Source organism: Muscardinus avellanarius (genome assembly GCF_963383645.1).
Source record: "Muscardinus avellanarius genome assembly, chromosome: 14".
In the NCBI taxonomy this organism is placed as follows: domain Eukaryota; kingdom Metazoa; phylum Chordata; class Mammalia; order Rodentia; family Gliridae; genus Muscardinus; species Muscardinus avellanarius.
The window spans coordinates 87,445,151-87,469,707 of NC_137800.1; the positions used below are offsets into that span (position 1 = coordinate 87,445,151).

General features: G+C 52.8%; 2 protein-coding genes across 5 annotated transcripts; one reads left to right on the top strand and one right to left on the bottom strand.

Annotated features, from left to right (window-relative positions):
* Positions 1–330: 330 nt before the first annotated feature.
* On the bottom strand, positions 331–14,058 carry MDC1 (mediator of DNA damage checkpoint 1; the record flags this gene model as incomplete). Its single annotated transcript, XM_080710360.1, has 14 exons — positions 331–480; positions 3,077–3,187; positions 3,291–3,416; positions 4,186–4,368; positions 4,483–4,602; positions 5,254–7,227; positions 8,148–8,188; positions 8,292–8,993; positions 9,587–9,652; positions 10,222–10,689; positions 10,792–11,507; positions 11,749–11,824; positions 11,909–12,289; positions 13,920–14,058. The coding sequence occupies 14 exons, from the start codon at positions 14,056–14,058 to the stop codon at positions 331–333; spliced, it is 5,253 nt and encodes a 1,750-aa protein (XP_080566486.1).
* A 4,867-nt stretch (positions 14,059–18,925) lies between these two features.
* Positions 18,926–22,334, top strand: TUBB (tubulin beta class I; the record flags this gene model as incomplete). Of its 4 annotated transcripts, XM_080710099.1 has the most annotated exons (5): positions 18,926–18,982; positions 20,310–20,418; positions 20,903–21,013; positions 21,277–21,368; positions 21,975–22,334. In XM_080710099.1, 5 exons carry the CDS (start codon positions 18,926–18,928, stop codon positions 22,332–22,334), a joined length of 729 nt encoding a protein of 242 aa, XP_080566225.1. The 4 variants fall into 4 exon arrangements, with proteins under 4 accessions (XP_080566225.1, XP_080566222.1, XP_080566223.1 ...); XM_080710096.1 differs by having other exon boundaries at positions 21,277–22,334; XM_080710097.1 differs by having other exon boundaries at positions 20,310–20,352; positions 21,277–22,334.
* Positions 22,335–24,557: the final 2,223 nt, after the last annotated feature.

Below are 24,557 nucleotides of genomic sequence, written 5' to 3' on the forward strand. Positions count from 1 at the left end.
AGAGGGCTTCCAAACAGGAGGCAGGCCACTGTGTACGCCACACAGTGGCTAGCTCAGTCTGGCCGCAGATGGGTGTCCACTTACAGCAGCTGAGCAGGGGTTTAGCAAATCTGGCAGGGATGGGGGCATGCTGGGCAAGCGCTCTGCCACTGAGTTACATCCCTAGCCTGGGAATGGCCATTTTGGACAATCTGTGGCTCCAAATGTCCCTATCCTTGTGTTTCCCATAAACCTTCGGGTTCCACCCATGTTCTATGACAAGTCTAAAGCCCCATTTTTTTCCTTTTTCTTTTTCCCATATGCCTGAAAGGGAAAAGAGTCCTGGAGTGTTCAGGTGGAGAGGATAAAGGCCTCAGGCTTGGCTTCCTGCTTCAGCACGCCGGTCAGCAGGAACTCAGGAGAGAGGAGGGGCAGCCCAACCCGAGATGGAACAGAGCAGCGAGAGAAGTCCTGGGGGCACGTGATCACAACTCTCTGCGGCTGGGGAAGAAGGTGAGAACAAGAGTTGGGGTGAGCAAGCAGCACATGATTGTAATCCCCTTCCTTAGGAGGCTGAGACAGGAGGATCACAGGTTCGTGGCCACCCTCAGCAACTTAATGAGGCTCTGTTCCATAATAAAAAATAAATAAATAAATAAAAACAATAGGGCTGGGGGCGTAGCTCAAAGGTAGAATGCCCTTGCGCTCAATCTCCCCAGTACCACCTCCCCACAGACACAAAAAAAAGAAAAGTCAGGGTCGGAGTCAAAAAGAATCCTAGAAATAGATGAAGGACCCACGAATCAGGGTCAGCGTCTCTCTGGGACTACCTCCTGATAGGAAGCCACGCGAGGCACACTGCACCCTCCAGGATGCTTCCAACACCCCCAGCCCTATCTTGCTTTTTATTTTGAAACAGGGTCCTGATGAGTTGCTAACACTGGCTTCAAACCTCCTAAGCACTGGGATTACAGGTGTGTACTACTATGCCCAGCTATCCAAGTTTTTTTTTAAATTATCTACAATTTATATGACAGATGATGGAGGAATAAATGATACAAGAAAACAACAGAAAACTCCAGACTGGAGAATATTCTAAAGGATGACTGGCCTAGTTTCTGCACGAAGTTAATAGCATAAAAAAGACGGGGGGGGGGGCACCACACTAAGACAGGGAATTCCACAAATACAGCAATGCATGGGTTGCTAGGAATGTCAATGCTGGAGGTTGAACCCAGATCTTTGCACATACTAGCTGTTTTGTTTTTAAGAGATAGGTGGGTCATGGTGGCGCATGCCTATAATTCCAGTACTTGGGAGGTTGAGACAGAATTGCAGGTTCAAAGCCAGCCTCAGCAACTTAGAGAAGGCTCTCAGAAATTTAGCAAGAACCTGTTTCCAAACAAAAAATAAAGAGCTTGGCGTGGTGGCGCATGCTTGTAATTCCAGTATTTGGGAGGCTGAGCCTGCAGAATCCTGGTTGGTTGGTTGGTTGGTGGATTGTCTCGGCTACTTAGTGAAGCCCTTTGTAACTTAGCGAGACCCTGTTTCAAAATAAAGAATAAAAAATACAGCTGGGGGTATAGCTTGGAGGTAGATTGCCCCGGGTTCCATCCCTAGGACTACAAAATATATACGCACATACATATATAATATATATGTGGAAAATATAAATCAGATGCTTCTCTTAATCAGCAATAACTGGGCGGAAAAGGGCAACAGGAAGAGGTTGAGCTATAGAAAGGGCCCTATAGTGAAGCAACTAATGTGACCAATCAGAGGGTATGTAATACTGGAGGACAGAGCCTCTTTAAAACGCAGGAGGTACATAAACAAATGTATCAAAGTAAATCACCAAAGAAGCGTGCGATGGAGGGAGGGGGAGGGAATGGGATGGGGGCTAGAGGAGGGCTAATTGGATGATGTGTGCTTGTATATCCTCTCAAGTCTTGTACTCCAATGTGATTGATATATGACTACAATGCACCAATTAAAAAAAAATAAATCGAGTTTCTGAGAAAAAAAAAATATATGTGTATATATATATATAGGCTGGAGGTGTAGTATGTAGGTAGAATTCCCCTGGGTTCAATCCCTAGCAACACACACACACACACACACACACACACACACACACGCACACACTGGGAAGCTGGGCATGGTGGCACATCCCTTTAATACCATTACTTGGGAGACTGAGACAAGGGGATCGTAGGTTTGAGGGCTGCCTCAGCAAGTAGTGAGACTCTCGGCTAACTAGTGAGATCCTGTTTCAAAACAAAAAATTAAAAGGGTTCGGGGGATAGCTCAGAGGTGAATGCCTCCGGGTTCAATCCCCAGTACCACAGCAAACACAAAAACAAAACTTCAGCAAAGCTGGACCCGGTGGCCTGTGGCTGCCGAGCCAGCTAGTCAGGAGGCTGGCGCAGGAGAATCATTAGAGCCCAGGAGTTTGAGTCTTAGTGTGGGCAACAACAGTCACACCTCATCTCAAAATAAAAGGGGGAAAAATGGAAAAATGGGATAGATGTAATAAATGCATGCCCAGCTAATAAATGTAATCTAAATTACACCTCTGGGTATGAGTGATAGGAACAGGGTCTCACCAGGAGGATTGCAGGTTCACAGCCAGCCTCAGCTACTTAGTGAGGACCTCAACTTAGACCCTGTTTTCTTTTCTTTTTTTTTTTTTTGCGGGTCTGGGGATGGAACCCAGGGGCATTCGACCTCCGAGCTACACCCCCTGCCCTATTTTTTATTCTTTATTTTGAAACCGGGTCTCACTGAGTTGCAGAGGGCCTCACTAAGTAGCTGAGGCTGTCCGCGAACCGCGATCCTCCAGGTCTCAGCCTCCCAAATGCTGGGATTACAAGCGTGTGCCACCACGCCCGGCTAGACCCTGTTTCAAAATAAAGAATTAAAAAAAAAAATAAGCAGGGTCTCGCCATGTTCTGGAGGGCCTGAGACCCTCCTGCCTCAGCTTCCCAAGTGCTGGGACTACAGTACGGGCTACCATGCCCAGCTTGGGCCTTTATTTCTCTCCATTCCTGCCACATCTTTGGCTGCCCCCCAACCAGACCCAGAACGCCAGGCACACCTTGTAGGAGCGGGGCATGCTGGACAGGACCGTGCCTCCGCAGCAGCAGATGATCTCGCCCATCTGCGGTGGCGGTGGCTGGACTCCGGGAGTCACATATACCTCGTAGCCCTAGGGGAGAGAAGAGGGGACAGAGGCCGTGTGAGCTGGCAGGCCGTGCGCCACCGCCAAAGCTGGGGAAGGGGCCGGAGCAGGGGCAGAGGTGGCCTCTCACCTCCAGCAGCCGTCGCTCCCGCGCCCGGTTCAGGGAGTCCCGAAGGTTGAAGCCAAAGTTCATCTCCTGTTCGGGATCAGTCACCAGGTATTGATCTGGGGGTAGGAAGCAGCCAGCCCTGCGGGACTGAGGGAGGCAACCGTCAGCACCAGGGCTCAGCCCGCCCCTGACCCGGAGCTCCTGCGCACCACAAAGTACCTCCTAGGATTGGGATCAAACCCAGGGGCACTGTATCACTACCTACATCCCAGCTCTTTTTTTTTTTTTTTTTTTTTATATGAGGGCATTCTACTTCCAAACTACACCCCAGCCCTATTTCTATTTTTTTATTCTTTATTTTGAAACAGCGTCTCACTAAGTTGCAGAGGGCCTAAGTAGCAGAAGATGGCGATGAACCCGTGATCCTCCTGTCTCAGCCTCCCAAGTACTGGGAATACAAACATGTGTCACCACACCCGGCTTCAGCCTTATATCTATTTACTTACTTACTAGGGATTGAGTCCAGGAGGCATTCTACCTCTGAGCCCTTTTTATTTTTAAAACAGGGTCTAAGTTGCTGAGGCAGGCCTCAAATCTGAGATCCTCCTGAATCAATCTCAAGTACTGGGGTTATAGGCAGGTGCCACTACACCTGGCTCCCTTTTAATCTTATTTTGAGCCAGGGTCTCACTAAATTGACCAGGCTGGCCTTTATTTTGCAATCCTCTTGCCTCAGCCTTCAGAGTTTCTGGGATTATAGGCATGTGCCTCCACACATTCAAATGAAATATTTGAATATTTCATTCAAATATTTTTTGAATGAATCATGCCTGTCTCCCTGCCCCCCCTACAGAATATATGAGCCGTCTTCCTCTGTCACCCGTTACTGGCCGCTCATCAGCTCTTGGCCTCGTACCTGATGCAGCCAGTCCAGGGAGAGGATGGGGATCCCCCTCCCCAAGGCACACAAGAACTTGACTGTCCGGCGGATTCGATCAGTGACCAGGTGGGAGGCCTCTGCCACTGAGCTGGCCAGGGTCCCCCCCAGAGCCAGCACCGCCCGCTCGCCTCGAGCATCCAAGACCCCCGTGAAGAGCACCTGTGTGGGAGAGGCTGGTGTGAGGTGGCCCCAGCACTCCATGCCAGCACGGCCCATCTCGAGTCCCAGGTTTCCTCCCGTCCTCCCTTGAGGTCCCAGGCCCTTCCCTCCTACTCTGGGGGGTGCCGGTTCCTGGTTAGGTTTGGTCCGTCGGAGACTGCGGTTGGGTGTTCCTTTGGGCTCTTCCTCTTCTTGGTCTCTTTTTCTCTTGCTTGGTCCTGGAACCACTGCATCCTGGGATAGAGAAATACCTTGATGGGAGGTGTGTGTGTGTGTGCGCGCGCGCCTGCACACCCACAGAACTGGGATTGAACCCGGGAAACTCTACTACTGAGCAATAACCCCAGCCCTTTCTTTTCTTTTTTTTTTTTTGCGGTACTGGGGATGGAACCCAGGGCTATTCTACCTCTGAGCTAAACCCCTAACCCTATTTTTTATTCTTTATTTTGAAACAGGGTCTCACTAAAGTAGAGATTGAACCCAGGGGGAATCTATCTCTGATATACCCCCAGAACTTATTAAAAAAATTTTTTTTTGTGTGTGGTACTGGGGATGGAACCCAGGGGCTTTGTACCTCTGAGCTCCACCCCTGCCCTATTTTTTAATCTTTTTATTTTTGAAGCAGGGTCTCACTGAATTGCAAAGGGCCTCGCTAAGTAGCTGAGGCTGTGCATGACCACAACCCTCGGGTCTCAGCCTCCCAAATGCTGGGATTACAAGTGCGCGTCACCACGCCCAGCTCCTTTTTGAGGCAGGGTCTTGCTGAGATGCCCAAGGTGGCCTCAAACTCAGATCCTCCTGCCTCAGCCTCCGGAGCCGCTGGGATCACAGGCGGCGCCATCACGCCCAGTCCTGGCGGGAGCCTCAGAGCTGGCCGCTCCTCACCTCTTCCTTGGCGGGCCTCTCCGCCGCATCTTCTTCCTTGGGGAGCACTACCTTCTGGGAGCTGTCCCCTCTTTGGAGCCGTTTTTGAGGTGGGGTTGACTCCACGGTAGCAGAAGGCCTCTTGCGGCTTTGAGAGGTCTTAGGCTGGGGCTCTGGGGTGAACCCAGCTCTACCTTCAGTCTCCACCTTCTGGGGAGCACGAGTGGGTGTCTCAGGAGGTTGGGGACAGGAAGGCTCGGGAATGGTCCCCAGGGACTCAGCCGCTCTCAGCGCCCCCGTTCTTTGGTTCCTCGTGGGTCGGGATTCAGGTTCAGGGGGAGCTGTGAGGGCGCCAGGCTTCGCAGCAGCCCTCTGCCTCCTGCCGCCACTGGCTTGAGGACCGGGCTCAAGGGGAGCCGGCTGGTCTGCGGAGGCAGGAGGCTGGAGACTGGTGACGGGCGGTTCGGGCGTCTCCATGGAGGGCCTGCGCGTCCTGCCCCGAGTGAGCCGAGTGGGCTTAGGGGTGACAGGACGGTCTGTGGAGGTGGAGGGCGGGGGTTCACGGGCTGGGGGCTCAGCTGGTTCAGGGGTCTCGGCAGAGAACTTCTTTGTCTCTCCCCAAATGACCTGAGGTGCGGGATTGGGGGCGACGGGCTGGCCTGTGGAAGGGGGAGGCTGGGGTCCAGGGGCTGGGGGAACACTTGGCTCCGGGGTCCTGGCCTGGGACCCATTTGTGTTGCTCCGAGTGGCCCTGGGCTGGGGCGTGACAGTCTCATCTGTGGAGGTGGAAGGCTGGGGTTCAGGGGTCCTGGCCGAGGACCTACGCTTACGGCCGCGAGCGGCCCTGGGCTTAGGGGTGACGGGCTGGTCTGTGGAGGGGGGAGGCTGGGGTCCAGGGGCTGGGGGGACAACTGGTTGAGTGGTCTTGGCAGAGGACCCACGTGTCCTGTCTTGAGTGTCTGCAGATGTGGGTGTGATGGGCTGTTCTGTGGGAGCGGAAGGCTGGAGTTCAAGATTTGTTGGAGAAGTTGGTTCAGGGACGTCAACGGAGGACCTACTTGTCCTTCCCCGAGTGATGTGAGATGTGGGCTTGGGGGTGACAGGCTGGACAGTGGAGAGAGAAGGCTGGGGCGCAGGGGCCGTGGGGATGACTGGCTCAGTGTTCTTGGCAGAGGACCTATTTGTCCTGCCCCGAGTGGCCCGAGATGTAGGCTTGGGGGCGCCAGGCTGGTCTGCAGAGGTGCAAGGCTGGGCTTCAGGGTTCCTGGCCGAGGACCTGTTTGTGCTGCCCCGAGTAGCCCTGGGCTTGGGGGTGCCAGGCTGGTCTGCGGAGGTGCAAGGCTGGGCTTCAGGGCTCCTGGTCGAGGACCTATTTATGTTGCCCCGAGTGGCCCTGGGCTTGGGGATACCAGGCTGTACTGTGGAGGTGGAAGGCTGGGACTCAGGGCCTGTGGGGACAACTGGATCAGGGGCCTCGGCCGGGGACCCATGCATCCTGCTTTGAGTGGACCGAGATGTGGGTTTGGGGGTGACAGGCTGGAGCTCGGCAGCTATGGGAACAACCGGTTTGGGGTTACTAGCAGAAGACCCACGTGTCCTGCCCCGAGTGGCCCGAGGTGCAGGCTTAGGAGTAACAGGCTGGTCTGTGGGAGCAGAAGGCTGGAGTTCAGCAGTTTTGACAGAGGACCTACGTGTCTTTCCCCGAGGGGCCTGCGGCGTGGGCTCGGGGGCAGTGGGCTGGCCTGTGGGAGCGGGGTGAGGCTCAGAGGCAGCAGAGGAGAGTGGGGAGGGGGTCTTCCTAGAGGAGCGGGGCCTGGCACTGGGCTGTGGGTGGGAAGCCTCCAGCTCTGGGGGCCTGGGCGGCTCAGAAGGGGGCTGAGGGAGGGGCTGAGGCGCAGGGTGTTCTTGGTTCTGAGAGATAAGGAGGTCTGGGGGGAGGGCTGAGGCTTGGGGCACAGCAGGAGGCGGGAAAGCATCTGAAGATTCTGGACCACCCTGAGGAGAAACAGAAGCCAGAAGTTAGGAAGAGATGGAGAGAAAGACGGAAGCTGGACAGTGCTCCTGACCCTGCCCGATGGTCAAAGTATGTTCGCTGGCACCTCTCTTTTTATTTTTTTGTGGCGCTGAGGATGGAACCCAGGGGCATTCTACCTCAGAGCTACACCCCCAGCCCTTTTTATTTTGAAACAGGGTCTCACTAAGTAGCTGAGGCTGGCTGCAAACTTGCAATCCTCCCAAGTCTCCCAAGTACTGGGATTCCAAGCGTGTGCCACCATGCCTGCCCCATTTTATTTTTAAATCTGGAAACAGGGTCTAAATTGTAGAAGGCCTTGATATAAGTTGCTGAGGCTAGCTGTGAATCTAGGATTTTCTGTCTCAGCCTCCCAACTACTGGGATTACAGGTGTATGCTACCACACCTTGCCTCTGTTTTTAAATTTTGAAATTGAGTCTCAGTAAGCTGCAGAGGGTCCCGCTAAGCTGCCGAGGCTCTCCTGGCGATTCTCCTGTCTCAGCCTCCCGAGTCCCAGGATTGCAGGTGTGCGCCACACTCCCAGCTGGCCCTCACCGTCGGTGAATGTCTCTTCTATTAGACCGGGAGCTCCTAAGGGAGCAGCGGAGCTCTTTCCCAAGGACTGCTCCCCAAAACACCTGTACCGGGTTCTGTACACATGGGTGGTGGTTACGAAGAGAATGGCTGGGGCAAAGAGGGAGGAAACCCGAAGAAGGGACTTCATTTTGGAGGCGGGTAGGAGAAACCACTTGGGAAACAGCTATGCAGCAATGGGTGCGGAGGGCAAAGGGACAGAGGCTGACCACGGAGTAGTGAGGAGGGAGGAAAACACTGAGGGGGAAGGAACCACCATGGCGAGGCCAGGGAAGGGACGCGGGACGGCGGTGGGAAGCGGCTCTCACCTGGGCGGGCTCAGGTGTCCTCTTGCGATGATGCACGAGGCCTAGAGAGCAAACACAGGGCGGCTGAGTCCCAGGCAGGGTGTTGCTCAGGAATCCTTATCATGGGGCTGCATAGCACCTCGGGTTCTCTCTGCCCTTACTTACCTCTCTGCTGACTCTTGGGGCTCAGCGGGGCTCCCCTTCCTCCACTTGACGGGCCCCCAGCCCCCACTCCGGGCTCCGATGTTGGGCTGGAGGCCTGCCCGCTCCGGGCCTGGCCCCCTCCCTCCATCTCCTCTCCCCCGGGGGTCACTCCTGCCCCCGCTAGCTCCCTCTCTCTCTCCGCGGCTGCTTTCTCTACCACTATCTCAAATGCTTCTCCTGCGTGGGTCTGCTCCTCTACTTCTTCCTCTTGCGTTTCCTGGGATGTCTCCATTTCTACGCTATCCCCTTCAGGACTCGCACTGTTCTTGCCTGCCCCTTGTCCCCGAGTGGCTCTGGCTAGCAACTGTTTCTGCTCTCTGTCCCTTAAGCCCCTGGCTGCCTCTGCCTCCTGCGTCCCGTCGTGCCCCCCTCCTTCCGGTGGCCCTTCCCTGGCGGCCCTCTCCAGTGGCCCTCGCTCAGCGTTCCCCCTCTCTGTTTCTTTTGGTGTACCCATGTCTTTCTCCACAGTCTGCATCTGTCTGTCTCGAGTCCCCAGTGGCTCTGCGCTCTCTGGATGCTGGTCCAGTGGTGCTGCACTAGACAGAGATGGGCGACATCCATGGGCCTCAAGGTGGGTGGCAATGGGCTGGGGTTCAGAGGCCTTAGCCTCTCTTGGACAAAATGGCTGTGTAGCCAAGACTTCCCATGACTCATCGAGGGTACCTGGAAACGAGGAGACACAGTCAGAGATAGACAGAGGTAGATAGGGGGGACAGGATGACAGAGGATGAAAACAAGCTCTACATGACAATTCTAAAGCGCTTATTTATTAAAGGAAAGCTGGGAACAGGGTGGTAGTTATGTTGATTATCCTACAAAAAGACCACTCCCACACCCTCACAGGAAAGCTCCTTCAGTGGCCTCTTAAACAATGATCTAGACCCGTTAGTCTGGGTCGGATTTAATATGGCATTTTTTTTCTTTTCTGATGAGATGGAGAAATACCAGCAAAATAGCTAAAGAAGACGAAAGAAATACGTAGAGGGAGAAAGCAAGAAAGAACACAAGTTAGGGAGACAGAGGAGGAAAGAGTTTCTTATACCTGGGGTCTGAGAGCTGCCAGACTCTTGGGGAGGAGCGAACAGGAAGGCCTGGGTGGGCTCGTCCTCCAAGGTCTGGGCTGCTGCACAAGCAAAGCGGGGCTCAGCGCGGCTCCTCCCAGAGCCCGGGCTGCCGGTCCTGCCCGGCCCCGCCGGCCCTCACACCCCTCCAAGGCCAGCAGTCTGCTCTCCAGCCCTGCGGCCGCCCGTCCTTACCTCCCAGGCTCTGACTGTCCCTCTGGAGGAAGCACTGGGTAGCTTGAAGGTCCAGATCTTCAGAATCTGGTGAGGTGTAAAGGATGGGTAAGAAAATCCTATCTGACCCTAAAACGCTTTACTTTACTATTCTAACCCTCATAACCATTTTCTGGTTGTTTTTGTACTGGGGATAGACTGAACTAAGGGCATTCTCTCGCCAAGCTATACTCCCAGCCCCCCTCCACCTTATTTTAGTGGTTTTGGGGACTGAACAGAGGTGTTCTACCTCTAAGCTACATCCCAAGTTCTATTTTATTTTATGGTACTGGGGATCAAACCCAGAGGCTTTTTATCTTTAAGCTACATCCCAGTTCCATTTTATTTATTTATTTTTAAATTTTTTTTTGCGGTACTGGAGATGGAACCCAGGGGCATTGTACCTCTGAGCTACAGCCTCAGCCCTATTTTTTTAATCTTTTTTATTTTTGAAACAGTCTCCCTGAGTTGCAAAAGGCCTCGCTAAGTAGCTGAGGCTGTCGGCGAACCTGCGATCCTCCTGTCTCAGCCTCCCAAATACTGGGGATTGCAAGTATGCATCACTGTGCCCGACTCCATTGTGTATCTGAAGGGCCAAGAAGGAAGAAGGCACATACCATCATGGCTGTCGAGGTCCTTGGTCTTGCCCACAGGAGGCTGTCTCTCCCTTCCTGGTGCGGTCGGGGCTCCCTCTCTGTGAGCATGGCTGGGTTCCCCTGGAGTGCCTGTGTGCACCCCCACCGGCTCCACTTGTGCCCCCAGGGCTCCACCTTGGGTCCTCATGCTGAGAGTGCGCTGCTGCCTCTCTTTTAAGTCTGCCGCCGCTGAGGCTGCACCCTCCTCCATATCTGTTTCGCCATCTTCCCTGGGAGGCTGGGCTTCCCCGAGACACAGTCCCGGTGGCTTTGCACCTGCTTGATCCGCTCCCTCCACGGGCTTCTCCCGATGTCTCACAGCTGGCCCTGGTGGGACCTCTTGCGCGTGCAGGCTGATGGCCGCTGTGGAGGGGGCTCGGCCTCTCTCCAGGCAGATCCCAGGCGAGCTCCTACCTGCTTCCTCATCTGCATCACTGTCCTCTGAACGCACTGTAACAAGGGCCCCATCCTTGTCTGCATGACCATTGGGGACAGCCTCCCTCTCTCCTGCTGGCAGCCCCTCCTCCTCCTCCTCCTCCAGGTCGGTGTCACTGTCTCTCCCTGGGGTGGCTGGACTTTCCTCCAGTGGGAGCGCAGGCTGGGCTCTGTCCTCTTCCATCCCTGCATCTCTGTTCCAGGAGACAGCGCCACCCTCTCTCAGATGTGCCAGAGCGAGTGCGGCCGACACATCCTCCTTGTCATCTGTATCTGCAGTGCTCTCCATCACCATGGAGGTTTGTCTTCTCTGCAGGGGGACCTCCTCCTCCTCCACGTCCGTCTCACTACCAGCTGAGCCGTCCTGCTGACCCGTCGAGCCAGGTGCTTCAGCACGCCGTGTACCACCGCCACGGAAGACGTGCCTCTTCATCGGAACCACCGCTGGGGTCGCAGGGATCCCTTCCTCGGAGTCGGTGTCACTGTCCATGAAGCCGGGAGGCCGGGCCCTCCCCAGGAGGACCTCAGCTGCCCTTCCAGAAGGACTGCTCTCCTCATCCACATCTGTGTCGCTGTCCCCCAGAACCACCCCGTTCCTGGCATCCCTCTTACTGCCCTTGCCCTTGGAACTTTCCAGCGCAGGCTGGGCCGTCACTCGCCGGACTCCAGCTGTAGCTCCCCTGGCCGCCGGCAGCTCTGGCCCTGCAGGCGCAGGCTTCTTGGCAGCCCAGGAGACACCTCCGGCTGCTGGCTGCTGACCATCTTCCTCATCTGTGTCGCTGTCCAGGCTGAAGGGAAAAGACCGTCCAGAGCCACCTGGGCCCTCCTCATCACTGGAAGGGAAAAGAAAGAGGCAGAGTGTCTGCGTCCTGGGAGGGCCACTCCACTCACTGTGAGCTCCGGGAGGGCAGGGCATTTGTTTTTCCATCTCTAGCAATGAGTCGCCCACCCAGGACATCAGAGACAGGCCATAGAAACCGAGCTGCGTGGATGAGCCCGTATTCTCTTAGGGATCGATCCTCCAGCCCATTCTCCCTCCTTTACAGACTCAGATACTGGCCCTTTGGTACTCACCTTTCTGGTACTATTGTTGACAAAGGGGAGGATATGGACCTTGATTCTCTCACCATACACCTTTCTGAAATAAAGTCTGGCAGGGACAGAACGGAGTAAGTTGACAATTTTACGCTCATTCTCCCGTCTCCTTACCCACCCTCCTGATACACTAACTTACCTATTTCCTCCTCTGAGTCCTCAGCCAGTGGAGGCCTGGACGGCTGCGTTCCTCCCTGTACCCTGGGGGTCTCCTCTACAGTGAGAGGGCCCCGGGAGACAAAGGGCAGGGACACGTGCAGGCGATGGTACTGGCAGGGCAAGTCAGCAAAGAGGACCAGCTCCTGGTCCCTGAGACGATGGCGCATCCCAGGGCTCAGCACCTTGGGAGGCCTCAGGATCTGAGTCCCATTGAGGCTCCCACAATCCTGGAGGATGGGCGCCTTGTTCCACGCCGGGATGTCAATCACTGCATGTTGTTTGGAGATGGACGGAAAGGGCAGGGCCACAGAGCACTCAGGCAGCCGGCCTACCACGTTCTTCCCAAGGAACAGTGGGAAATCTAAGAATCAGAGAGGGAGGCAGGTTCCAGGGCCAGAGTCCTGGCCTGTCACTGGGAAATCTACTGGTTAGGTACCCTTCTACTTAAAGTCCCCCAAGCATTAGAATGATAGAAAGCTCTAGAACATATGGACACTGAAGAATATATGTAATACATTAGTCTTTTTTTTTTTTTTTGGTGGTACTGGGGGTGGAACCCAGGGGCTTTCTACCTCCAGGCTATACTCCCAGACCTATTTTACACTTTATTTGGAAAAAAGCTCTGACTAAGTTGCTAAGAGCCTCACTAAGTAGCCGAGGCTGGCTTCGAACCTGGACGATCCTCCTGTCTCAGCCTCCCAAGCGCAGGGATTGGAAGCGTGCGCCACCACACCCGGCTGCATTAGTGTTTTTTTGTGTGTGTGGTATGTGGGATGGAACCCAGGGGTCTCCTACCTCCAGGCTATACCCTCAATCCTATTTTACTTTTTATTTGGAAACAGGGCCTTGCCAAGTTGCTGAGGTCCAAAGTTGCTGAGGCTGCCTGGAAACCTGTGATCGGCCTGACTCAGCCTCCCAAATACTGGGATTACAATTGTGTAGTACCACCACACCTGGCTCCATTCCAGTGTTTTAAAGTGTGCAGTTTACAGCCGGGCGTGGTGGCACACGCTTGTAATCCCAGAATTAGTGAGGCTGAGACCGGAGGATCGCGGTTCGCGGACAGCCTCAGCTACTTAGTCAGACCCTCTGCAACTCAGTGAGACCAGGTTTCAAAATAAAGAATAAAAAATAGGGCAGGGGGTGTAGCTCAGAGGTAGGATGCCCCTGGGTTCCACTGCCAGACCCGCAAAAAAAAAAAAAAAAAAAAAAAGTGTAGTTCACGGGCATTAAGGACACACTATCACACTATTGCACAACCATAACCACCCACATCTCTGGATTTTAACTTCTTTTCATCTTTTCCTACGAAAATCAAGTCAACCCTAGTGAGTACAGGGCGATCACCTGGAACGAGCAACTTAGTTGGCCCCTTCTCTGAGCCAAAAACCAAATTTCAGCTCTCCTTGAAATATATATAAGTTGTTTCTTTCTTTCTTTCTTTTTTTTTTGGGGGGGGCGGGTGTGGTACTGGTCATTGAACCTAGGGCTATTCTATCTCCAAGCTTCACCCCCAGCCCTATTTTTATTTTTTATTTTGAAACAGGATCTCACTAGGTTGATGAGAGTATCACTACTTGCCGAGGCCGTCCTCGAACCTTTAGTCCTCCTTGGTCCTCCTGTCTCAGCCTCCTAAGTATTGGGATTACAGGTATGCACGACCATGCCCTGCTTCTATAAGTTTCTTAATGACTTCCAACTATCTCCCAAGAAAAAATAAAAGACCAACAGGGTGCAGTGGCACACGTCTGTAATTCTAGTTCTTGGGAGGCTGAGACAGGAGGATCACAGATTCAAAGTCAGCCTCAGCAAGTTAGTGAGACCCTCAAAAAATTTAGCAAGACCTTGTTTCAGATTAAAAGATAAAAGGGAATGGGAGTACAGCTTGAAGGTAGAACACCTCTGGCTTCAATCCCTGGGGAAGAAAGGGAAGGGAAGGAGAGAGAGAGGAAGGAAGAAGACCTATACTCGAACACCCAACATCTCCTGACCTTTTTCTGGTCCATGTGCACCACTGAAGACACGCAGTCGCCCTACAGGCTCCCAGCTACATTCCAAGGAAGCACTGGATCGCTCCGTGTCCTCCTCCTCCTCCTCGACATCCCAGTCAACAGCCTGGGTGTCTTCCATGGTCTGAAAAGGAAATCATCATTGTCCCATCACTGGTTTGCACACACAGCAAAGGGAACAATTGGGGGCACACCCGGATAATTAGGGAGATTTCCATAAATCATCCTGTTATACTTTTGAAGCATTTAAAAATATTTTTAAGACGGGCGTGGTGGGCACGCTTATAATCCCCGCGCTTGGGAGGCGGAGACAGGGGGGTCGCGCAGGTTCGAAGCCAGCCTCTCTGGTTTAAGAGACTCTGGTTCCAAAGAAATATAAAAATAGGTCTGGGAGTATAACCCAGAGGTAGAAGGGTTCCATCCCCAGTACCACCAAAAATAAATAAATAAATAAAAAAGTATTTTTGAGCTGGGCATGGTGATGCACAACTGTAATCCCACTACTTGGGAGGCTGAGACAGGAGGATTGCAGGTTCAAGGATAGCCTCAGCAAGTAGTGAGATTCATCAACCTAGCGAGACTCTGTTTCAAAATAAAAATAAGAGCCGGGCATGGTGGCACACGCTTGTAATCCCAGCATTTGGGAAGCTGAGAGAGGAGGATTGTGGTTCGTGGTCAACCTCAGCTACTCGGTGAGGTTCTTTACAACTCATTGAGACCCTGTTCCAAAATAAAGAATAAATGTCCGGGTGTGGTGTAATCCCAGCGTTAGGGAGGCTGAGACCGGAGGATCGTGGTTCGCGGACAGCCTCAGCTACTTAGTGAGGCCCTCTGCAACTCAGTGAGACCCTGTTTCAAAATAAAGAATAAAAAATAGGGCAGGGGGTGTAGCTCGGAGGTTGAATGCCCCTGGGTTCCATCCCCAGACCCGCAAAAAAAAAAAAAAAAAAAAAAAAAAAAAAGACTAAAAATAGGCCTGGGGGTGTAGCTCCCCTGGGCCCATCCCCAGACCCGCAAAAAAAAAAAAAAAAAAAAAAAAAGAATGCCATGTACGGCAGTACTGGGGGTTGAACCCAGGAGTCCTCTGAAACCCAGCCACATTGCCAGCCCTTTTTATTTGGAGACAGGATCCCAATTAATTGCCCAGGTTGGCCTGGAACTTTCAATCCTCCTGCCTCCTGAGTAACTAAGATTATAGGCATGTGCCACCAAGTCCAGGTGACTAATGGATTTATCTACTACTGGGTCGCAACAGTCTGAAAAACACTATTTTGCAATCTCCTGCCAAGCAGGTGCTGGGCATTTGTGTTGTGCCAGGCTAGTGCTAAAACATGGAATAAGTTGCTTAGGACACACAGCAGATACATGGAGAGGGGAATAAATGCGCTTCTGGCTGCAAAGCCCATGGTTCTTAAGTTTACTGGACCACGTCAGTGTAATCAGGCCAAAGTGTCAAGAACTGTGACAGCTGATACATAAGGAGGATACTGTGCGCCAGGTATTATTCTAACTACTTTATACCAACGGGTTCATCTAATCTTCTAAGAACTCTGTAAAGAACGTATATTAGTCTCCATTCTTTCAAGATAAACAGTAACGTAGGTGGGTTTAGGGAATTTGCCCAAGGTCGCTCAGATACCCTCTCTTCCTAATATTACCTAATGGCTTCTTTTGCCTAGAGTATAAAATGAGATCTAAACTCCTTAGCAAAACTTTCTGTTTCCGGGGCTGTACCAGTGGAAGTGTCTCCTCCCTCGGGTCCATCATACTCATTCCCAGGTGTTTGGGCGCACGTGGTACCGTCGAGATAACTCGGATTCACCCTGGACCCAACATCAAATGATCCTGCCCGCGAGGCGCTTACGTCACGAACCGTACCACAAACGAAAAAGGTAGGAATTCAAAATAGCAAGGGTGGGGTTTACCTAGAAAGCTGTCACCCTACAAAGACACCGTAGACGGGGAAAAGTAGGACACGCCCCACGTCAACTCTAACTCCGTCCTCGGGGCGCGCCGACCCTCGGCCGCCCACGGCCCTCGGCCGCACTCCGAGGCGGCCCCATCTTCGATCCCTGCACCCCAGGGTCGCCCCACGGCCGGCGTCTCCCCGCGTCCTCAAAACTACATCGAGGTCCGGGCGCCAGGGGAGAAGGGCTTTTTTACAATCTTAGAAGCAAATTTCCAGTTACCTCCGCCCAGTCGCACCCGAGGCACGCCCCTCCCGCTCTCGGGAGGAATCAAGATGGTACCCGGAGAGCCGTGGGCGAGGCCCCCAGAACTCACCTACTTTGAGTCCCCGCGCGCGCGCGCCACCAGTAACGGCCGCGACTTGGGTGGCGCGAGCGCGCGTCCGGAAGGGAACCGACTCTGTGATTGGCTCCTGTCGCTGTCTTTCACAGGCTGCTGAGCGAGGATTGACGAAGCTCCGGAGCGCAGGCACGCTCGGAGCCCCGCCCCCACATCCCGCCCCTTTACAGCTCAAACTGGAGGCTATTCGCGGGAGAATGAGACCCAAAGAGAGAGCCGCGAATCAGAGGCCGCCCAACTCCCACAGAATAGCGCACCGCGATTGGGCAGCCCTAAGGGCCCACCCACTACCGCGGCTCCGCCCACCGCCCACTTCCCGCGCAGATTTCCAAACCGCGACCAGAGAGTCTGGCGCCAGCGGCTGACCGCGGATAGAAGGGCTGTACCATAGACTCGCCCCGTGCGGCCAGAGCGTCCTTCCTCAAACCTCCCAGACATGGTGTCCGCTGACTCAGGAGAAATGAGAGCGGGTTGCAGTCGTGGCTGGAGGCTGCAGTTTGGAGAACAGCCCGTAGGCGTGGCGCGTGAAGACTTCTTGCAGTGGAATTTCATTTCCTTTGGATTTGGCTTGTTTAGTGGAAGTTTTGTCCCTTCTTCATGGGAATTGTTATTCCTGACGGACATTTTGGGATTATTTTTCTAAATGGAAAAGATCCTAAAGGAAACCTTCGTAGGCGAGCAAAGAAAACTGTTTTGCTAACATCTTAAAGTCTGTCCTCACCTTTCAAGGACGAGGGAAGAAAGATAATATATTATCTCATGAGATAAAATGAAGAAAATAGAATTTGACAAGTGTGTAATTTAGCAGGATCTTTCCCATTCTTCATCTCAAATTATGTCCATAGCAAATGGGCTGAAGTAGATTTTACAAAGGAAACACTGAAGCCCTGCGAAGCTAAATGATTTGCCTAGGTTCCTAAAATTAAGAGACAAATTGAATCAAGTTTTGTCGTTCTAAATTTTGAGCTCTTCCATTAACATAACTGCTTCCATTGTGAGCATGCCCTAAACATGCTGTTCTTAATGAGTAGAGGGGCCTTACACACTCGATGTTCCTTTGTATGGAAAGCAAAGTAGAAATGTGTTGGTGTATGTATTGACCAAATGTGAATTAACGACTTGATAGCACATCGCTATTACATTAATTATCAGACGATTGTTTATATACTTCTCAAAAAAAAAAAAAAAAACACCCAACCTTCCAGATGCCAGGCACACCTGTAATCCCAGTTCTGGGGAGGCTGAGACAGGAAGTTCACAGGTTTGAGGACAACCTCAGACGGTAGCAAGACCCTGTTTCAAAATAAGGAAAAATTTAAAAGGCTGGGGGTGTAGCTCAGAGGTAGAATGCCCAAGGAGTTCAATCCTCAGTACCACTCCAAAAAAGAAAGAATAAAAAGTAAAAGAACAGAGTGTAACAAACAAACAAAAAAAATCCCCGCAAGATCGTGGAGGCCAGAGAGCTACTTCTTGGATAATTTTGTATCACTCATTCTTGCTTTAGAGGATATATAGTATCTATCAAATGAGCAATTCCCTGGGAAGAGAAGCAGATGGGTTGGGACTGGAGCCCATTCTATTTCCCCCCTTCCCTTGTTTTTAAATCCGGGGGCTCTTTAATCAGCAAATTGAAAAACCACTCACCATCAAAGTGTCTTAAGAGAGGTCGATTGGAAAGACAGACATTCTATTAGTCATCTTACTCTGCAGTTCCCTTTTGACAAGATGATCAAGGTGGAAATGCTTTTCTAACACTCAGATCCCTTAAGTGGTGGACAGAGATTTCTGGCTCCATTAAACCCCAGATTTCGGTTTCTCTAAACTATCAATTTATTCATTGGACATACCCTCCAGACAACATCTCCATTCTGAAAGTCCTTGCTGCAATTTTGTTTCTTTCTAAACACTATCACTCAAAACTCCCAAGGAAACAGGGGCAAGCAATCTCTCCCTTCTCCCTGAGGTACCTGGGGGAGAAGGGGTTCACTGAAGTTCACGCTGTGGGTCACCAAAGGACCAGATAATTATGTAGCAGAGGAGAATGCCACGATTCTCCCAGTTTTCGCTGAGCTAAGCAATCCAGTCTTTCCTAGAGATACCGCAGTGGGGAGCTTTCAAAGGGCGTGCCTACTCCAACCTCCAACTCTTGGCACCCCACTCCTCCCCAATTCCTGTCTCCGGAAAACTCTCGTCCACACAAATACACACACAAACACCTCTGGACATAAAAGAAAGGAATCTCGTGGAAGGTCATTTTTCAGCAATAAGTAAATAAATAAATAAATAAATAAAATAAAACCACAAAAAGCAAAATACCTAGTACCCACCCATTCGCAACTTCATTTTGCAGCGTGGACAATAGAGAACTACGACTCCCAGGGAGGCCCGCGCCGGTTGAGGCGCAGTGACCAATGGCCTCCAGGTACAGGCTCGGCCGGGCCAATCAGCGCGGCGCAGGGGCGTGGCCTGCAGCGCGCCCGCCCCCGCCCGCCTCCTCGCGCGCCGCCCCGCTCCTCTGCCTCTCAGAACCTCCCTGCCGCCGCGCTCGCACCTCGCGCTCCAGCCTCCGGGGCTCGTTCCATCCCTTCAGCCCGCGACCAGCGCAGAGAGAGAATCACACATTTTCTGCCCCGTACACACCTTTGAGGCGAGCAAAAAAGGTCTTAAAATCAATTTTAACCATGAGGGAAATCGTGCACATCCAAGCCGGTCAGTGTGGCAACCAGATCGGTGCCAAGGTAAGAATTTTAAGTCTCTTCCACCCCCCCCCCGTTTTTTTTTTTTAAGTGAGTCTCTTAGAAGGAAAATCCCGATTATGAAGAATGGTTATGGGGTATTTGCATTTTCTATCCTTAATCAAGCTTTGTCCCCAAAGTTTTATTTTTTTAACATTTTGATACATTTGTAGCTAGCATTTTATATTGAAAAATAGGCAGATACTTTTTCTTGGCAGGCGCGTTTTGGTAGAGCTGCTAAAAGGACCTTTCGGGTTTAGGGGCCGGGAAGACCGAGGATCGTATTTAAAGGGGTTCTCGTAACGGTCCGCGGGCCTGGGAGGAGGGAGACGCGGAAACGGCCGGAGACAAAGCGAGGCGAGGTTTCCCCCATGTGCGCCCCGCCGGAGCGAGCCGGAGGGGGAAGGGGCGCGGCCGGGCGGGCAGCTCCCGTGCAAAGATGGGGCGCGATGCGCCAGGGTGGGCTGCACTGCGCCTACGCGTCACAAAGAATCAGGGACCCCGGCGATCCCGAGGGGCGTTTTCTTTGTTCTTTTTTTTTTTTTTCGGTCGAGGGAAAGGTAATATGTAGGGGTTTAGTTTTTTCATTGCCCCTAAGAGTCCTTTTTAGGGCGTCCATAGATAGGGAGAAAGAAACTGGGGTGTGTGTGTCCTTTTCTGTAAGCCCTTTGGGACTAAAACGGAGAGAAAGAATAAAGCAAATGGAGGGGGAGGGAAAAAAAACTGACCAAAGAATAAAATTCCGAAGCCCTGGGGGGGATTTTTTTTTTTTTTTTTTTTTTGCGCGCGGTTACAGTGTGGCGGGGGAGGGGCAGAGGATGTGCAGCAGGGCGGGGCCCAGGCGCGGGGACAATGCGGCCGGGCAGCCGGCGAGGGCGCGCGGGCTGCGGCGGCCCCGCCCCGCGCTCGGCCCCGCCCCCGCCGTGTGCCTTGGCCCCGCCCCCGTGCGGAGCCTTTGTCGTGGCCTGCGCGTGCGCTGTGGTCACGTGGGCGGAGGGGGTGGTCGGCTGCGGCAGTCAGCACTCTCCCGGACCCCTGTCCTTTGTGCGCCGCGTGGAGGGGCGGTGCCCAGCGTGGGGAGCGGGGATGGGCGTCCATTCAAGGCTGGCCACCCTCGGGCCTTTGGGCCTGATACTTGCAAAGGCCGGGCCCTCCGGCTGTACGGCCTCCCTTGCCCCAGGCGATGAAAGCGCAGGTCGGAGCAGTTCAAGGGTGTGGCAGGCAGATAAGGGATGCCTGGCCCGTGGACGCCTCTAATCCGGAATTCAAACTGGAGCGGGCTTAGTTGGTGGGGACTTGCTGTTGAGGGCTCGTTGCTCTTGCTTGGCAGTTCTGGGAAGTGATCAGTGATGAACACGGCATCGACCCCACCGGCACTTACCACGGGGACAGCGACCTGCAGCTGGATCGCATCTCCGTGTACTACAATGAAGCCACAGGTGAGCGCGCGCGGAAGCCGGTTCCTCTCCCCTTCTCCAGGGCTTCTTGCCGTTCTTTTGAGATGGGGCTTTTGCAGGTTGCTTAGTAGCTGGAATTGCACCAGTGCACTTACTGTAGCGCCTGCTCTTTCTATTCTTGGGCTCCTGTTATCCTCTTTGGATGGGCCTCCGATTTCTTTTTGGAAGTTGGGATTGAACCCAGGGGCATTCTGCTTCTGAGTCCCCTCTTTTTCTCTTCTTTCTTTTTTTTAAGCCTATGACCCTCCTGTTTCAGCCTTCTAATACTGGGGTCCCCTGGGCGCCCAACCACGCCCCGCCCATCTTTTCTCTCAAGACTTCCACCATCGGGTAGCCAAAGACTAGCTCTGCTGCCACCTAGTGGCAAGTTCTGGAACAACAAGTTTGGGTCCAAGGCTGTCTTCCAACTCCCAACCACTGAACCTTCCCCCTGCCGGCTCTCACTTGTGTCCTTGACTCCCTGTAGGTGGCAAATATGTTCCTCGTGCCATCTTGGTGGATCTAGAACCTGGTACCATGGATTCTGTCCGCTCCGGTCCTTTTGGCCAGATCTTCAGACCAGATAACTTTGTTTTTGGTGAGTTCTGTGGGTAGTTGGTACTGTCATATTCAGCTTATTTGGTTATAATGGAGGGACAAAAACCAGGAGATGACTGTTACGCTGGAGAGCTTATATGGGAATCTGTGATGGAGGGTAGAGCGGTGACTGGTGGATTATGGCCATGAGTTGAGTCATGGGTGGAAGAGGAAGGAAGGGCATCCCAGGGGATTCTTCTAAAAATGAAAGGGAGACACACACACCTTCCATTTCTTGACAAGATTTCCCCTATCCCATTTTAGGTCAGTCTGGGGCGGGGAACAACTGGGCCAAGGGCCACTACACGGAGGGGGCCGAGCTGGTGGACTCGGTCCTGGACGTGGTGCGGAAGGAGGCCGAGAGCTGTGACTGCCTGCAGGGCTTCCAGCTGACCCACTCGCTGGGTGGCGGCACGGGCTCGGGCATGGGCACCCTGCTCATCAGCAAGATCCGTGAAGAGTATCCTGACCGCATCATGAACACCTTCAGCGTAGTGCCCTCGCCCAAGGTGTCCGACACCGTGGTGGAGCCCTACAACGCCACCCTGTCCGTCCATCAGTTGGTAGAAAACACCGATGAGACCTACTGCATCGACAACGAGGCCCTGTATGACATCTGCTTCCGCACCCTCAAGCTGACCACGCCTACCTACGGGGACCTCAACCACCTGGTCTCGGCCACCATGAGCGGGGTCACCACCTGCCTGCGCTTCCCTGGCCAGCTCAACGCCGACCTCCGCAAGCTGGCTGTCAACATGGTGCCCTTCCCGCGTCTGCACTTCTTCATGCCCGGCTTTGCCCCTCTTACCAGCCGTGGAAGCCAGCAGTATCGGGCCCTGACCGTGCCCGAACTCACCCAGCAGGTCTTCGATGCCAAGAACATGATGGCCGCCTGCGACCCCCGCCACGGCCGCTACCTCACCGTGGCCGCCGTCTTCCGCGGACGGATGTCCATGAAGGAGGTGGACGAGCAGATGCTGAACGTGCAGAACAAGAACAGCAGCTACTTCGTGGAGTGGATCCCCAACAACGTGAAGACGGCCGTGTGCGACATCCCGCCCCGCGGCCTCAAGATGGCCGTCACCTTCATCGGCAACAGCACGGCCATCCAGGAGCTGTTCAAGCGCATCTCGGAGCAGTTCACCGCCATGTTCCGGCGCAAGGCCTTCCTGCACTGGTACACGGGCGAGGGCATGGACGAGATGGAGTTCACCGAGGCCGAGAGCAACATGAACGACCTGGTGTCCGAGTACCAGCAGTACCAGGACGCCACCGCAGAAGAGGAGGAGGATTTCGGTGAGGAAGCTGAAGAGGAGGCCTAAGGCACAGCCCCACCGCGTCTGCCTTCTCCGTTCCCTCGGCCTTGGTCGGCTGCCCCTTCTCTCCTTATGAATTCCTGTTTGCTGCCTCTGTCTTCATTTTTGTTTTTCCTCTTGGGGGAGTGTAGAATGGTGCCTGGCACATAGTATGCCCTCAATAAATATTTCTTTGTTGACTGTGTCCTCTTTCCACTCTGGCAAACCTAGATTTCTGCCCTTCTGGGTTACCTTGTAGGCCCTTCTCTTACCTGTCCGGTTAATACTGCCTTCTGTTTTCAAGATGATTCTCCCAGAAGCTAGGCCTCATCCCGCTCCCATTTAGAGCCAGTCAGGTGCTGCAGATCCAGACAGTGGCTACCGTCCTACACCCAAGTAGTACACACCAGAAGACGGAGAAGTCACAGGAGGGTGGGGCGGGGTTTTTTCCATTCTAGGACAGCTTGGAAGAGGGGAACCCAGGCTTTTCAAGTCAGTTCCACGCTCCAGCTTCGGGAGTGAAGTTAACAGTATTATCTGCCTTTGCCAGGGGGCTGCCCTAGTCCCCCTTCCTACTTTGTCAGGTAGGACCCTTTCCCTGCCTGCCCCCAGTCACAGGTACAGTCCTTCCTTCCTCTGATGGAAGGGAATCAACAGGGGCAGGGCCAGCCGTGGTCCCTGAGCCTTCAGAAATGCCCTCCCCACCCCTCCTCCCAAAATGGAGCAGCATCCCTGACTTGGAGGCGAGCGCCGCCACCGAAGCCCTTAGGTCACACTGCAAAGGAGGGGCAGGGAGAGGCCCTCTCTGTCCCTTTGGTGATGTCTCTTTTGGCGATTGCGTTTTCTTTTCTACTCTTGATTTTGACCTATCCTACACTTCAGATTTCTATTTTGTGTTGAACTTGCTGCTTTTTTTCATATTGAAAAGATGACATTGCCCCACAAGCCAAAAATAAATGGGAATTGGAAAAGAAGTTGCGAGATGTGTGGTCATTTAGGGGATATGCCAGTAGAGGCGGGGCCAAAGCTAAATTTTGCTCCCTTAAGCTGGAAATAGAACAATACCTTTTTTTTTTTTTTTTGCAGTACTAGGAATGGAACCCAGGGACATTCAACCTCCAAGCTACACCCCAACCCTATTTTTAAATTTATTTCAAAACAGGATGTCTGAGTTGCAGAGGGTCTCACTAAGTAGCTGAGGTTGGACACCTACCGGGATCCTCCTGTCTCAGCCTCCCAAGTACCAGGATTACAGGATTGTGCCAACACAACTAAGTGCACAAAATAAGTCTAAAGCTACATCAGAAGCTTAAACTTAGCTGGGTGTGGTGGCACATGCTCGTCATCCCAGCTTTCGGGAGGCTGAGACCAGAGGATCGCGATTCAAGGACAACCTCAGCTACTTAGTGAGGCCCTTTGCAACTCAGTGAGACCCTGTTTCAAAATAAAGAATAGCCGGGCGTGGTGGCGCACGCTTGTAATCCCTGCGCTTGGGAGGCTGAGACAGGAGGATGGCACAGGTTCGAAGCCAGCCTCGGCTACTTAGTGAGACCCTGTTTCCAAGCAAAATATAAAATAGATCTGGGAGTATAGCCCGGAGTTAGAAAGCCTCTGGGTTCCACCCCTAGTACCACCAAAAAAAAAAAAAAAAAGAATAAGAAATAGAGCAGGGGGTGTAGCTCAGAGGTTAAATGCCCCTGGGTTCCATCCCCAGACCCGCAAAAAAAAAAAAAAAAAAAAAAAAAAAGGCAGTTTAAACTTTAATTCAGCCCCTCTATCCTCAGGGATTACACACCCAGACAGTGTCTGATAGGAAGTCCCTGCTCCTGAAAATCAGCATCTGAACATGTAACAAGCTGCTATTCCCTTGTTATATGTAGATAATATAACTATATAACATTAGGTATTGTAAGTAATCTAGAGATAACTGAAAGTACAGAAAAGAAGCCGGGCGTGGTGGCACATGCTTTTAATCCCAGCATTCAGGAGGCTGAGACCGGAGATCGCGGTTCGTGGACAGCCTCAGCTACTTATTGAGGCCCTCCAGATTTAAAAAAAGAGCAGCGGTGTAGCTTGGAGGTTGAATGCCCCTGGGCTCCATTCCCAGACCCACAAATAAATAAATAAATTAATTATAAAGTACAGAAGAGAATGTACAAGTTGTATGTAAATTCTATGCTACTTTGTACGTTTTATTTTGGGACTTAAGTGTCCACTGGTTTTGGCATCCTGGAATTAACCCCCCTGGGA